Raw genomic sequence first — 15662 nt, 5'->3', positions numbered from 1 at the left:
TAGTGAGATGGTTCAGTAGTTGTAAAGGCACTTGCAACCAAATCTGATGGTTTGAGTTTGATGCCTGAAACCTGAAAGCTTCTGATATCTATTAGTGGATTGTGGCACATGGACATATCCACCGCATTAAAACAACAAAAGGATACATATGACAAAAGAAAATTCAATATAGAGTACACCAGAAACACCCCTATACTCTTACCCCCTCCAGCTTGTCACAGTCTCTACTTTCTGAGCAGTCTCCATTTCTTTCATCCTTCAGAGTTTTCAGAAACTCACTCTTCCTGTCCGTGGTTCTTCGGGTCAACTTAGTTAGGCGAGAGGAGCTGATCTCAATTGGAGGGGTGGTGCTGGAGGGACTCTGAGAAGACAGCATAAACAGATTGCTCCTACAGCAACGGGCAAGAACTAGGAGTCCCCGAGTTACTTTCTCTACCCTCTTCATTTTTGTCTTTTACTTAAAAAAACAAAAACAAAACACATGGTTGAAGACTTGGCTCAGAAGGTAAGAGCACTGGCTATTATTCTGAATGACCCAGGTTCAATTCTCAGAACCCATGGGGCAACTCACAACTTTCTTTAACTCCAGGGATCCTGAGACACAAAGGAAAACAACCATATAAATAAAATATCAACAAAAATCTTCTGCAAACCAATTTATTTAAAAACATCAGTTTTAGCTGGGCACAGTGGCACATGCCTGTGATTCCCACACCCAGGGAGGCAGAGGCAAGAGGATCTCTGAGTTTGAAGCCAGCACGGTCTACAAAGTAAATCCAAGACAGCCAGGGCTACAAAGAGAAACCTTGTCACAAACAAACAAACAAACAAACATACATGCATACACCAGTTTTGTAGGACTTTTACAATACAGATTCGGGGTTTATATCACATAGCTATTTTAATCCTGCAGAAACCAAGGAAACACCAACTGTGGTTTACCGCAGAAACCTGGGTTTGGTTCCCAGGACCTTCAGAAAACTCATGATTGGAACTCCAGATCCAAGGGATTTGACACCCTTGTCTGACCTCCACAGAACATACACATCCAGGTAAAACACTCAGACACAGACACAGACACAGACACACACACACACACACACAGAATCTTTTAAAAACAAAATGACAGACATACAGAGAGAGAAACTCCAACTCTGGACTGCAGAAGTGATTCAGTCAACAAAGTGGGCCCCTACCATAAATGAAGCCCTGAGTCTGATCCCCACAGCACAGCATAAACCGGTCATAGTGCTGCATGTCTACAATGCAGGACTTGTGACCTGGAGGCAGAGGCTGGAGGACCAGGCACTGAAGGGCACCCTCACGGGCTATGTAAGATATTTGAAAAGGCTGCCCTGCAGTGATTTTTCCTTTTTAAACATCTATGTTACATCTGAGTGCTCTATCTGCAAGCCAGAAGAGGTACAGATCTCATTACAGAGGGTTGTCAGCCACCATGTGGCTGCTGGGATTTGAACTCAGGACCTCTGCAAGTACAGACAATGCTCTTAAGTGCTAAGCCATCTCTCCAGACCCCCTGCAGTTATTTTCACTCACCTCTTTGGGAGAGTGTAGAACTGTACCAGCAGCTAGTACCACTGGTTTAGTAACAGAAATTGGATTGGTAAAAGCAGACTCCCGGCTAGAGGAAAGGGATCCTGATTTGTGTTCCATTCTGTTAGTTTTCCATGCGTTGGGCTATATGGGAATAAAAAAATGTATCAGTCAAAAGCAGCACACAGAGAAGAGCTTAGCTTGCAATCAAAAAGTGAGGTGTTATATGGGATGTAAGTTCACAGGGCTTACCTGTCAACATGCACGTGACCCTTCTGAGCTTAGGCAGACAGGGACCAGAAAGGCCAGGAGCTGTGCTGAGCCCCTTCAACAGCTTTCTTTCTTTTTTAAAAAGTTCATTCATTGTCATTGTGTTTTGTTTGTATGTCTATGTGATGGTGTTGGATCCTGGCGTTATAGACAGTTATAGCTGCCATGTGGGTGCTAGAAGTTGAACCTGGGTCTTCTGAAAGAACATTCAGTGCTCTTAATGGCTGGAGCCACCTCTCCAGCCCATCAGCAGCTATCTTTACCATGCTAGTTCTGAAAGCATTTAGTTGCATGCAAAGCATAATTTCCACTCATTTACCTATGCAATTTTTATATGTGTGTGATGGTTATTTTCTGCAAAGGACATCAGAAAAACCTAGTTTTTCTAAAAACCTAGTTTTTCTAGAGATTTTGATAGTGCTAGGCTAGTTAGTTCCATGCCAGCACGCATGTTGTAAATGTCACACAGTCCTTGTTTAAATCCAAAGGCCTTTCTTTGCCTCCGGTTTGTGTAGTCTGACCATGACTGTAACAGCTATAGTATAGCTGTAACACTCCATTATTTTAGCCAATCACACTGTCTAAAGGGACTGAAGGAGGCTGGGCGTGGTGGTGCACGACTTTAATCCCAGCACTTGGGGGACAGAGGCAGGCAGATCTCTGTAAGATCATGGGCAGCCTGGTCTACAGAGTGAGTTCCAGGACAGTCAGGGTTACACAGAGAGACTGTCTCAAAAAACAAAAAGATACCAAAGATGATACAGTTCAACAGAGTGGAACAGAAAGTATTAAGTATAAAACTATTTTCCAAAAAAGAAAGAAAGAAAGAAAGAAAAAAAACAGTATTAAGAGGCCCACAGAAAGCTGGGTCTGTTAATAACGGAACACTCCATTATTTTAATCAATCACACTGTCTACAGGGACTGAAGAAGGCTGGGCGTGGTGGGAACATTTAGGAGGCAGAGGAAGGCAGATCACTGTGAGTTGGGATGTCAGCCTGTTGTGGATCTAAACATGTTTGTTTCAATTCCAGGTGTGGGGTGTGGGACTGAGTCAGATGGTTCCTAGCAACAGACTATTTGCCTCATGTGGGCTCTGAGAGGAGCTCTTTGCCAGCTGCAGATAGTTTAAATCTGAGGACTCTGCAGAGAATAAATGCCAGACCCTAGAGAGTGAGGGTCCTAGAAAGAATAAGGCTGCTGCTGCTTCACCCTTGCTGCTCCTGTTGCTGTTGTAAGACAAGAAGCTGGAGATCTCGTGAAACGAAGTTGGACTGGCTCCAAGGAATCCGATGACCCTAACTAGCAGGAAGCAGCTAAGAGAACTGCGTCCCCTCTCCCACAAAATTAAAACAAGGGGCTGGAGAGATGGCTCAGAGGTTAAGAGCACTATCTGCTCTTCCAGAGTCGTGAGTTCAATTCCCAGCAACCACATGGTGGCTCACAGCCATCTGTAGTGAGAACTGTTGCCCTCTTCTGGTGTGCAGGTGTATATGCAGCAGAATACTGTATACGTAATAAATAAATTAAAAAAAAAAAGTTAAAACAAAAAACATGCCCAAACCAGCAAGGGTCTACAAAGTGATTCCAGGACAGCCATAGCTATACAGAGAAACCCTTTCTCAGAAAACAAAAAATAAAGAAACACAAGAAAGGCTCACGGGAAATAGTCAGCATAAAAAGAATTCCTTTTCCTGGTACATTCTTGGATGCAATAAGTGTTCTTACACACTGAGTATCTTGTTAACCCTCAAATATTGTTTAATTTTTTTAAAAAATTTAATTTTATTTTTTGTTCAGCAGCGTGAAGGTGTCAGATTCCTTGGAAATGGAAATGGTTGTGAGCTGCCATGTGGGTGCTGGGAATTGAACCCAAGTCCTTTGGAAGAGCAGTCAGTGCTCTTAAACACTGAGCCATCTCTCCAGCCCCACATTGTTTAATTAAGAAATGCCTTTTTTTTTTTTTTTAGAGAATAATACTGAGGACTCACAGTTATCTAATTTGTTCACTATTATTCAGCTAATTAGTATATGTAACTGCTTTAAAAAAAAACTTCCCCCAAGTTCTCAAAATGCGTGTATCAGCTGGAGACATTGACCTAACCAGAATGAAGAGTCTTTTTATTTTCTACTATGTATTCATGTGCAGCACCCGTGTGCCTGGTATGCATGGACATCAGAAGACTTTGGATCCCTTGAAATTGCTCTTAACCACTGAAGCATCTTTTCAACCCCAGGCTTTTCTTACACTTAAGGAAAAGAAAAGATGCTGTGTTCAGTGACTGATCAAAGGTGCTTATAGCACGCCACCAGAAAACCTGCCTTTTACACTGCTGCCTCTGGGTAAGGAAACCCTGCTACAGTGCTATGAAAGTTTTACTAGACAGGCCTACATGCAATGAATGAAATATTAAGCCGGGCTCGAAACACGTCTTCAGAGGAAGTGGCCACTTGAATAGGCACGTCCCTCTTTCCCCTTAGACTTATGTGTTTGACTGCTTGGCCCACAAGTGGTGTGGCCTTGTTGGAGTAGGCGTGGCCTTACTGGAGGAAGTGTGTCACTTTGGGGGCAGGGTTTGAGGTTTTCCACGCTCTTGCTATGTCCAGTGTGACACCAGTCTTCATCTGCTGCCTGCAGATGAGGATGTAGAACTCTCAGCTCCTTCTCCAGCACCATGTCTGCCTGCAGACTGCCATGCTTCCCACCATGACAATAAGGGACTGAACCTCTGAAACGGTAACAGCCCTAATTAAATGTTTTGCTTTGTAAGAGTTGCCTTGGGGATGGGGTCTCTTCACAGCAATAAAGCCCTAAGACAGGGTTTTTAACCACAGGCTGTCATCCACAGGACCCAGAGTTCCATCCTCAACATCCACACAGAGGCTTACAATAGTCTTTAACTCAAGCTCCTGGGGATCTACTACCTTCTAGCATCTGTAAGCACTAGGCATGCAGATGATGCACAGAAATACATACATGCAAAACACTCATACACACATTACAAGAAACACAGCACAAACATCTCTACTTAATCTAGTTTTCAGTGAGTTTAAACACAATGGGAGGGATAGCTGTACTATGCCGGAAAGGGAGCTCAGTGTGGGTTTGAACTTCTGATTCTCTGCCTTAGTTACCTAGTAGAAGCAGACATACCTGCCACTCTGTACAATGTCTTACACTTTTTTAGTATATGCTAACTAAGCTAAATTTCATTATCAACCATGGTTTTCAGTTTTCTTTCTTTTTTTAAGTATAGGGCATCATACTAAGGCACTAAGAATGCTGGGCAAGTGCTCTACCAATGGGCCTCATCATGGGAAAGAATTCTTAAAAAAAAATTATTTTTTATTATTTATACAACATTCTGCCTGCACACCAGATCTTACTATAGATGGTTATGAGCTACCATGTGGTTGCTGGGAATTGAATTCAGGACTTTTGGAAGAGCAGTAAGTGTTCTTAACCTCTGAGCCATCTCTCTAGCCCCAAGAATCCTTTTCTATCATTCAGCTTCTGTTTACTGTTTCATTTGTGAGCTCATTTCTTCATGTATTTAGTATCCTTTTAATAAGTTAAATGTATTTTTTCTTTAAACATATTAATTCACTATACTAAAGCCAGAGGCAAGAAGCAGAGCAGAAGTTGTATCCTCACAGTTGCTAACACTTAGTCCTATTCTACAAAATGGCTGTTTTGTAAATACGCAAAACTTTTATCCTGATATTAAAATGCCAACTTTCAAAACATGTTTTAGAGAACAATATACTGCTCATTACTAAGAATTGAATTCCATTCCTCAAGTATCCTCTCTCTGTTCAGCTTTTTTTTTTTTTTTTTTAAAGGCAGGGTTTCTCTGTGTGGTTCTGGCTGTCCTGGAACTCACTCTGTATACTAGGCTAGCCTTGAACTTACAGAGATCCACCTGCCTCTGCCTCTTTGCCCAGGTAAAATATTATTTTCATTGAGCACAGTTTGTACACACATGCACATCAAATTCAGGACAACTTTTGGCACTCATGCATCTCCTTGTGTAATACAGGTCACAAAGATTAAACTTAGCCAGATCATTGTTATCTTTTCTTTTGGTGAACTTCATTACAAAAACTAGCTATGTGTAACTATGCAGTTTCAATTGCTAAAATTATCTAAATATCTCTTTCCATACTGAAGGATGTCTTCTTCACTACTTCCATCATATAATCTAGATTTAATCACTTGTTTTTACTTTAAATGTGAAATATCCAGCCTTCATTTTTATACATTTTTATACTTTCCATTTTATACTTTTTTTCACTGTGTGTGTGGTTGCATGTGCATATACATGTTGCATGTGGGCAACATGTATATAAATGGAAGCTCAAAATCAACATTGGGAGCCACCTTGGATCACTCCTCACCTTAACTCAATTAGGGGCAGGTCCGATCAGTTGAACTCAAAGCTTGCTGATATGGTTAGTCTAGCTAGCTAGCTTACTCAGGAGAGCCCAGGTCTCCACTTTGTGGGAGCAGTGGAACTATAGGCAGCTTGCTAAACCTACCTTGATTTACTTGAGTAACCCTTCACTTCAAGGTACTTAAGCCAGACATTACATTTCCCAGAGTTACCTCAGTTTCCCAAGGGAGAATGATGTCATACACATCCACCTACCTACCAAGATATCCATCTATCATACATCTGTTCATCTACCTGAGACAGAGGATCACTACATAGTCCAGGATGGCCTGGACTCACAGACCACTACATGCCACTTACTGTTCTCTTTGATTTGCTTCCCCTTGTCTACTACTATCACATCCTGCCTTGCTCAACTCACCCTAACTTCTGCATGTGTGCAGGAGAGTATGTGTGGGGTGCATGTGTGTATGCCTGTACAAGCAAGCAAGTGAGATCAAGCCAGGGGCTGTCAGGCACTCTCCCTCTCAGGTTTTGAGACAAGGGCTCTTATGGAAGCTGAAGCTTGACCTGGAATTGGCCTATCTTCATAACACCAGCTTTGGACTTACAGATGTACACCCAGTTGTTCTTTTCTTTCTTTATTTAGAAATTACAGTTTAATCACTCTGTATCCCTGCTGTAGGCCAGTCCCTCTTTTTTTTTTTTTAATATGGGTGCTGGAATCAAACTCCAAAACACGTTAGTTCAGAGAACACTTGACCTGAGCACTGGCACCATCACTTTTTAAAAGGACAACAGTATATTAGTTTTCTGTTTTCATGAATACCTAACAACAGGACTAAACTAATGTTTCTGTCATCGTTTTTATCCTTGCCACTTTTCAGCCTTAAAACATTTGAGACCTTAAAGACATGTCTTACACAATTTAATAGGTTCTGTGGTCTAACAATACTTGCAGATTTCAAGTATCTTGCTAATGTATTCTTGATGAAGCCCAGCTTGTTTTAACTTTTTAAAAAAGATTTATTACTTATACAGTATACAGTATTCTGCCTGCTTGTGGACCTGTAGGGCAGAAGAGAGCACCAGATCATAGTATAGATGGTTGCAAGCCACCATGTGGTTGCTGGGAATTGAAATCAGGACCTTTGAAGAACAGCAAGCATTCTTAACCTCTGAGCCATCTCTCCAGCCCAACTTTTTTTTCTTTAAATTTATTTATTTTATATTTATCAGCGTTTTGCCTTATGTGTGCATGAGGGACATAGCTGATGACAGTGGAGGCAAGGAGAGAACCTGCTGGGACTGGAGAGCAGGTCTGGGCTGGCGTCTGGGTGCTGGGAACCGAACCTGGGCCCTTCACAAGAGCAGCCAGTGCTTCAATGCAAGTTATCTGTCAATACTTATTTTTTTAAATTAATTTATTTATTATTTATACAGAATTCTGCTTACATGTACACCTGCATGACACAAGAGGGCACCCGATCTCATTACAGATGGTTGTGAGCCACCATGTGGTTGCTGGGAGTTAACTCGGGACCTTAGGAAGGGCAGTCAATCATCTTAACCTCTGAGCCATCTCTACAGCCCCTGTCAATACTTATTACTCAACAAGAATTGACAAGCATTATTGTAACTTTACACTCAGCTCTCAGAACTTCTATGATCGAATATGACTTTTTTTATGCCTGACTTATAATTTCTTGGTAATATTTTAAATGTGTCTACTGTAAATAAAAATTATTTTTACTTTAACAATGACTTTATCATCAGCCTAGGTAGAGACTTAGTAGATAAGGTGTTTGCTGCCCAAGTAGTGTCAACACTTGAGTATGAATCCCCAGCACACGAAAAAAATATGTACGTTAATATACAACTTTAAAAGACAGATTCCCAGGTGTGGTGGTGCACACCTCTATTCCTAGCACTTGGGGAGGCAGAGGCAGGTGGATCTCTGTGAGTTCAAGGCCAGCCTGGTCTACAAAGTGAGTCCAAGACAGTGAGGGCTACACAGAGAAACCATGTCTCAATAAAAGTCTTAATATTACCTTCCAATGCTATTGAGGTTAATTAAACTGGCCCAGTCACCACTCCCACGTCTATAGTGTTTGTTGGTTCTTAGAACCTCTGTAATCATCTGTTCATTAATGTCAGACACTCTCCAAACTCTGGCTATCTGCCATACTCCAAAGAACAGCCAAATATTTTTCGTACCCTTTCGTAGATGACCATAGTCTATACTGATCTTGCTTTATTTGTAGTCCCTGAGCATACAGCTGCTCAAAGAGCAGCAACTGCACTTCCTTAGCCATCAGTCACCATGAGGTGCTGCTCACAGTGGCAGCACTTCCTCTAAAGCCTCCCCAAGCCGCTCCAAAATGATGGAGCCTCAGCCAAAGCTGCTTTTGGCCAGGAAGGTCTTCCTGTCCAAACCATGGGCAGATGAATGGAAATGGGGTGAAAATAAGCCATTAATCCCTAAGCAGGAAAACCCATCAATCCCTGAATTCCCCAAACTCAGGACTTGAAATCTCTATCGTGAAAAGCTCCGCCCCCTAAGAAATCCTATATAAAGCCTGTGTCCATTTCTTTGCTGTCATCTCCTGGGAGCAGGGGCAGCCAACTCTAGGTTTGTTCCTCTATACCCTGGACCCTCCCAATAAATCACTTTTATGAGATTTGCTCCTGATGCGACTTTCTAATGGAAAGAAGCCAATAAGCAACAAAGTGAAGACAACAAGTGAAGAAGTGGAGTGGGGCTGAAGGTCCTGAGCTCCTCAGCTCTGTGGGGGATACCCAACACTGAAGGAGTGAAACTGAAGTGGTTTCCCCTCAGAGCTGAGAGCTTTCTGGGCTTCAAAATCTCATGATACCCTTCCATCAGAACAAGAAGGCCAACAGTATTAGCAAACTAACTTAATAGAAATGCACTTAGAATCTTAAAAAAATCTGTTCTTTAATTTCGAACCTGTAGTACCATATTCAGCCACTGTAGCACAAAGAACATAACTGGTACTAGCTTGTACTGCTCCTAAGAACAAGCACATTTTGAAGAATAAAAACTGAAATGATGCTGTTCAGTAGGGCTTGCTCTTAGTAATCAATATATTTCACTTGAATTTGTGCAGACTGGAACTCATCCAAGCAACTATTTTGTCTTTTCAGTTGCATCACTCATCATGTCAATTTATTTTCCTTCTTTATATGTAACCTTAAGGTTGAAAATACTCATGTCTAGCACACTTGAAAAGACCGAGTGCTATGTAATGATGGATAGGTAAGGACTGATCAGATCTTTGTGTGTGTGTGTGTGTGTGTGTGTGTGTATGTATGTATGTATGTATGTATGTATGTATATGATAGGATTCACAAAGATGATGGCATAAGGTTTAAGAGTAATTTCTTCCTAGTTAAGAGAAAAAAAAAAAAAGAAGCAATAAAATAGAATATACTTATGGGTCAAGTAGGGTGGTGCACATTGATCACAGCACTTGGAAGGCCAAAGCAGGCAGATCTTTGAGCTCAAAGACAGCCTGGTCTACAGAGTGAATTCCAGGACAACTAGTGCTACACAGAGAAGTCTTGTGTTCAAAAACCAATATAAAACAAAACAAAACAAAAAAGCAGCAGAGGTGGTGGCAGGGAGCTGGAGAGGTGGCTTAATAGTTAATAGGTCTAGGGGAACTCAGTTCCCAGCACCATTTGGATGGCTCACAACTGTAATTGATTCCAGCTCCTGGAGATCTAGTGCCTCTTGCCTCCCAGGGCACCTGAACTAACACACACACTGGCACACAAATACCCATGCATAATGAAAAACAATAAAAATAGATCACTGCACTGATTAGTGACAGGTAAGATTCTTCATTGCCTAAGTGCGAGGATTAAAGGCGTGCACCGTCTCTCTGGGTTTGTTTTTTATACTTTAAAGGAACACAAAAGAGAGCAGCAAAACACACTAAAGCATCTGTGGTGTGTGACTCTTGAGAGAAAAAGATAAACTAATCATATAGTTTGAAGCCACTCAACAAATTTAGGAGTGGAATGTTACACTATCCCCCCTTACCCAACCCTTAGAGATGGAGTTTCTTGATATGTTACCCAAAGATCTGAACTCTGGCTCAACTGATTTTCCTAGACCAGTCTCCTGAGTAGCTGATGCTATCGGTGTATGACAATGTGTCCACCTATAATCAACATTTTAAGGACAATCATTTTAGTAGTGCTGTGAAATTCAGAGATGAAAAAAAAAAAAACCAAAAAACAAAAAACAAAAAAACAAGGGTATACAGCAATATTAAAAGTGCCAGAGTCCTAAACAAAGACAGACAGACAAACAAACAAACAAACAGAAAAAAAAAGATAGGGATTTTGTAATTGCTTGAATGAAGGGAATGAGGAAAAGGAAGATAAAGAGCAAGAAGCCAAGTACTTAGCTTGACTGATCAGACAGCTGTTAATGCTATTAGAGAAAATAACAAATAAGGATCAAGCTTACAAAATGAAGCTAGTGACTTTGTACTGGAAGAGTCTGGTGACAAGAGTAAAACTCTATCAATGTAACAAGCATTTATAGGAGTAAATATCTAACAAATAATTTGTCAAAAAATACGAATATATATTAAAACGTCTGACTTTCGACCAACCCTGTTTTTCAAAGTTCAAATAAGGACTGCAATCATACCTTAGAGGGAGGTGGCACAGGTTTAGGAACCAAGTTCTTATAGACACTTGGGACCATGGTTGACACTTTGTTCCCATTTGCATGGTGGGACCCTGATGAGGTGAATGCAGCAGAGAAGGCAGCAGCAGGATCCTCTTTGGAAACTTTTTTGATGACTAGCATCTTTGACGGTTGCTTGGCACTAGGTGGATTTTCTGTGAAATGTAAGAATGGCGACAAAAGAGAATGTCAACTTTGATAAGAAACATAGTTTGTATGTGCATGCATGTGCTCATGTCCTCACAACTGTCTACAGAAACAAAACAGAAAAAGACAATACTGGAAAAACAAACAAAAAACCTCCAAAAAATTTCTCTTCCTTCCTTTTTAATTTTTTTCTCAGTGCTTTGTAGCCCAGGCTGGCCTCAAACTCAGAGATCCACCTGCCTTTGCCTCTCTGAGTACTGGGACTCTAGGCGTGCTACAACACACCCAGCCAAAATTTTTTTGGTTTTCAAATTTACTCATTTCATGTGCACAAATATTTTGTCTGCATACTACATGTATGACTAGTACCTATGGAGGCCAGAGGAGGATGTTGGCTACCCTAGAGTTACAGATGTTTTAAGTTGCCACACAGTTGCTGGGAATCAAACCATGGTCCTCTCAAAGAGTAGCCATTGCTTTTATTTAATCACTGAGCCATCTCTCTAGCCCCTTTATCTTATTTTCTAGAGACAGAGTCTCAATACATAGTTATGGGTAGCCTGGAAACTCACTATGGAGACAAGACTGACATTGAATTCAGAGAGATCCAGCTGTCTCTGCTTCCTGAGTGCTGGGATTAAAGTCCCAGCCATAACTTTAAAAAGAAATTTATTTATTTTTATGAGTATTCATATTTTGCCTTCCTGTATGCCTGTGTGAGGGTGTTGAATCCTGGAGTCACAGACAGTGTGGGTGCTGGGAATTGAACTTGGGTCCTCTTAAGAACAGTGTTCTTAACTGCTAAGCCATTTCTTTAGCCCCTACTTTTTTTTTTTTTCTTCAAAGATATCATTTGGTTAACTGTGGAAAAAGGTAGCATATGAATCACAAAGATTAGCTGTACATATGGGGTTTTAGCTTTTAAGATGGATAAGGTGATCTTTGGGCACAACCAAGTAAGACTGTATACTAGTCAGGAAGGTAGAGGCAGGAGGATCTCTGTGGTGGAACATATCTTTAATCGTGGCAGAGGCAGAGACAGGTGAATCTGAGATCCTGTCTCAAAAATCCACCACCAATAAAAACCATCAGGACTGGTGAGATTGTTCAGCATACTCAGTTCAGGTCCCAGGACCACTTATAACTCTGGCTCTAGAGGGTCTACCACGCCAGTCTGAACTTATATGCTATCTGAACTCACAGGTATGTGGGTATGCATGCCATGCTCATACACCTCTCTCTCCCAAATATAAGAAAATCTTTAAAAATAAACTTGCAAACAAACAAGCAGATAATTCAAGCTAAAACTACTCAAACTGCCAGAAAATCCACCAAAAACCAAAAATCCAAGTCCCAATCAGAATCCCATAAGTGTTCAATGGTCTGTATTCTGTTTTCATCACACTTACTATGCTTGGATGGTTTCATAGAATATAATATTCTCCACCTGTGGATGCTTAGTGAAGAGCTATTCTAGGCAAAGGGATAAAAGGAGATGCAGGAACCAAATTAAGAACAAAAACAAGAAGGAAGGAAAGAAAAGAAGACCTCCCCTACCAGTGGACTTGGGGAGGGGCATGTGTGGAGAACGAGAAGGAGGGATTGGGAGGGGAGAAGGGAGGAAACTACAGGGGGGATGGGATACAAAGTAAATAAAGTGTAATTAATAAAAAAAAAATTAAAAAACAAAAAGGAAGAATAATTTATTTCTCTTCCCTCTAATAAAGAATTTCAAGCTGTGCTTTTAAGATAGCAAAATCTACCTACCCCACACACCAGAAGGGGTTCCAATAGGTCTGCATTGCTGATTCTGTTTGCCAGCTTCTGGATTCAAAGAAGGCTAGGAAAAAAGAAAATATTAATGGTTGATACAGAAAGCTCATTAATTTAGAATTTTTCAAAGTAGCCATCACCATAGACGCTACTAAATAATTGTAAGTTATCCACTCCAACTAATTTAATAATATATTAAAAATAAAAATATGTTGAAATATGAAATTAATAGGCACTAAATGTTAAAACTTCAGTTTTATTTCTTTTGTCATAGGATTTCTTATACATATAGATATACATAAAGTATACATATGCAGTTTCCCATCTTTCTATAGGATATGTATGCAAAAGGAGGCATAGAAAGCCACAGAAAAAGAATGTGGGTTATTTTCTTCAGATTCAATAGAGTGGTGAAATGTACAGTATTCCTGTAAGTTCTAAGACTGCATTAGATTAGGAAAAAAACTATACTCAGTACTGTATGAGGAATACAAAGAAAATTAAAATAGCCCTTGTCCTCAGAGGATTATCACAAAGATAAAACTAGTAACCAATAGAGTATCATAAAAGGTTCTAGTATGATCAAAATTCATATTGGGGAAGGATTACTGACAGGGGAATGGATAATTCCCTGGAAGAGAAATGAGAAGTTCCATTACAGATGATGACTGAGACATATCCTCAAAGATTAATTCCAAAGCTGGAAAATGTATGATTCCAAGAACTGAAAGCCCAATAAATTCATAAAGCCAAATTTAGCCTAGACTTACCTAATTGTACAGAGAGTAAAAAGGATCAATCACACACTGATGTCCAGAGTAGAAACTGTTCTAACAGATTTTAATAACAAACCAACCTATCTTCTCTCCTTCCCCTGCAGTCAACTCAATGCCTTACACATGCTAGACAAACTTATCACTGGGGTATATACCCAGTATACTTTATGTTCTTTTGTTAAAAAAAAAAAAAAAAAGGATTTAATAAAGGGCATGGTGGCTAAACCTTTAATCCCAGCATGGGAGAGGCATATGCAGGTGGATGGATATCTGTAAGTTACAGAACAGCTTAGGCTCCAGTCCAGGCCAGCCAGAAAAACTCACAGATTTAAAAGTTATTTTTATTTATGTGGATCTAAGTATGCTTAACTACACAGCCATGCCACTAGCCCTTATCTAGTGAAAATTTTTGGTTTCTTTAAAAACAAAGAAGTGTTATGGGAATGTTTTTGTTTTAATGCCAGATGCGGGATATGGGACTGCTTCAGACTGTCCACAGCAGCTGACTGTGACTTGTCTCTTGCTCTGGCAGGGCTGTGATTTTGCCAGCTGAGGATAGTTTATGTTTGATAAGTGCTAGAGCTTTAAGAGGTGCTGCAGCCGCCACTGCCCATTTGCTTCTGCTGCTGTTGCTGTTGTTATTTGTTGGATTCTGGTATGTTGCCTGACAACAAAGATCAAACTCACCCCAAGGAAACCAATGCCCACAATCAGAAGGAAGTAGTCTAATGATATCAGCGGCCCCTTTCCCCTTCTAATCTTCGTTCTCTCCTACCTACTGTTGGGGGATGGAAGGGATAGGGTAGTGTAGAGAGGTAGGAAAAAGAACCCAATAAAGTAGCAAAAAGTTCTGCTACATCTCTGAGTATGTGTTCTTAAACAGATACCGTCCCCATTTATGCTGTTTCCCATTGCAATGATTTCTTTCTTTCTTTCTTTCTTTCTTTTTTTTTTTTTTTCTTTGAGATAGTGTTTCTCTGTGTAACAGCTCTGGCTATCCTGAAACTCACTCTGTAGACCAGGTCTGCCTCAAACTCATAAAGTTCCTCTTGAGTGCTGGGATTAAAGGCTTGTGCCACCACTGCCCAGCTCTGATTTGTTTTTATAATTTGTGTTTATATGTCTTTGCACCTGAGTGCAAGTGCCTGAAGAGGCCAGAGAACATTAAATCCTTTTGAACCCTCATTTAGAGGGTTGTGAGCTACCAAATTTGAGTGCTGCCAACTAAATGTGGGTCCTCTGCAAGAGCAGTAAGCATTCTTAACACCCAAGCCATCTATCTAGCCATGAAGTTTTTTTTGTTTTGTTTTGTTTTATTTTTAAGACAGGGATTCTCTGTGTAGCTTTGACTTGCTTTGTAGACCAGAGTGGCCTTGAACTCACAAGAAACTGCTTGCCTTTGCCTTCCCAAGTGCTAGGTTTACAGGCATGTTTTCACCCCTCCTGCAATGTGAGTTTATAAAAAAAAATAGTTTATAAAAATGATATAGACAACTGGGCTAGAAAGATGGGTCCACTGAAAGGGAGCGTGCTGTACAAATGTGATCAGCCAAGTAAAACCCCACTATCCCATGGGAAAATAAAGAGCCAAAAGTTGTCTTCTGACCTCCACATGCTGACTATGGCACACCTCTCTACCCAAATCTTTCCAAGTCCTTTTAAATCTAAAGATAACTATCTAGACTTAAATAATCATCTTTGTTTTACTTGCAAATGTTACTTCCTGAACATTTTCTACAAGTTACAGTTTACATTCTTGAGGTACAATCATAAACTCATGTATCTAACCAGATTTGATGTAATATAAACCATTGCAGTTATCTTTAAATGATTTTAGACAACCTCTTTGACCTTTTATTTATTTATTTTTGAGACAAGGCTTCCTCTATGTAGCCTGGCTGTCTTAGAACTCAGGTTTGCCTTGAATTCAAAAGATCACCTCTGACTTCCAAGTGCTGGTATTAAAGGTGTACACCACCTCGCCCAGTTTTGATCATTTATTTACTAAGATTTAGTTTTGTTA

At 40.4% G+C, this 15662-nt stretch overlaps 1 protein-coding gene across 4 annotated transcripts in view; it reads right to left on the bottom strand.

The window, feature by feature from the left end:
- Gpbp1l1 (GC-rich promoter binding protein 1 like 1) overlaps window positions 1–15662 on the bottom strand; it is a 45499-nt gene that overhangs the window by 3964 nt on the left and 25873 nt on the right. For all 4 annotated transcript variants that reach the window (XM_055618519.1, XM_055618517.1, XM_055618516.1 and 1 more), the window contains exons 6-9: window positions 12858–12930; window positions 10905–11098; window positions 1558–1698; window positions 203–361 (exon numbers count right to left, since the gene is read on the bottom strand). In XM_055618519.1, the coding sequence (XP_055474494.1) occupies window positions 203–361; window positions 1558–1698; window positions 10905–11098; window positions 12858–12930 (567 nt within the window). The remainder of the gene's footprint in view (window positions 1–202; window positions 362–1557; window positions 1699–10904; window positions 11099–12857; window positions 12931–15662) is intronic.

The sequence above is a fragment of the Psammomys obesus genome, unplaced genomic scaffold (assembly GCF_907164565.1).
Source record: "Psammomys obesus unplaced genomic scaffold, mPsaObe1.curated_primary_1811, whole genome shotgun sequence".
In the NCBI taxonomy this organism is placed as follows: Eukaryota; Metazoa; Chordata; class Mammalia; order Rodentia; family Muridae; genus Psammomys; species Psammomys obesus.
This window is presented reverse-complemented; position numbering and strand designations above follow the sequence as displayed.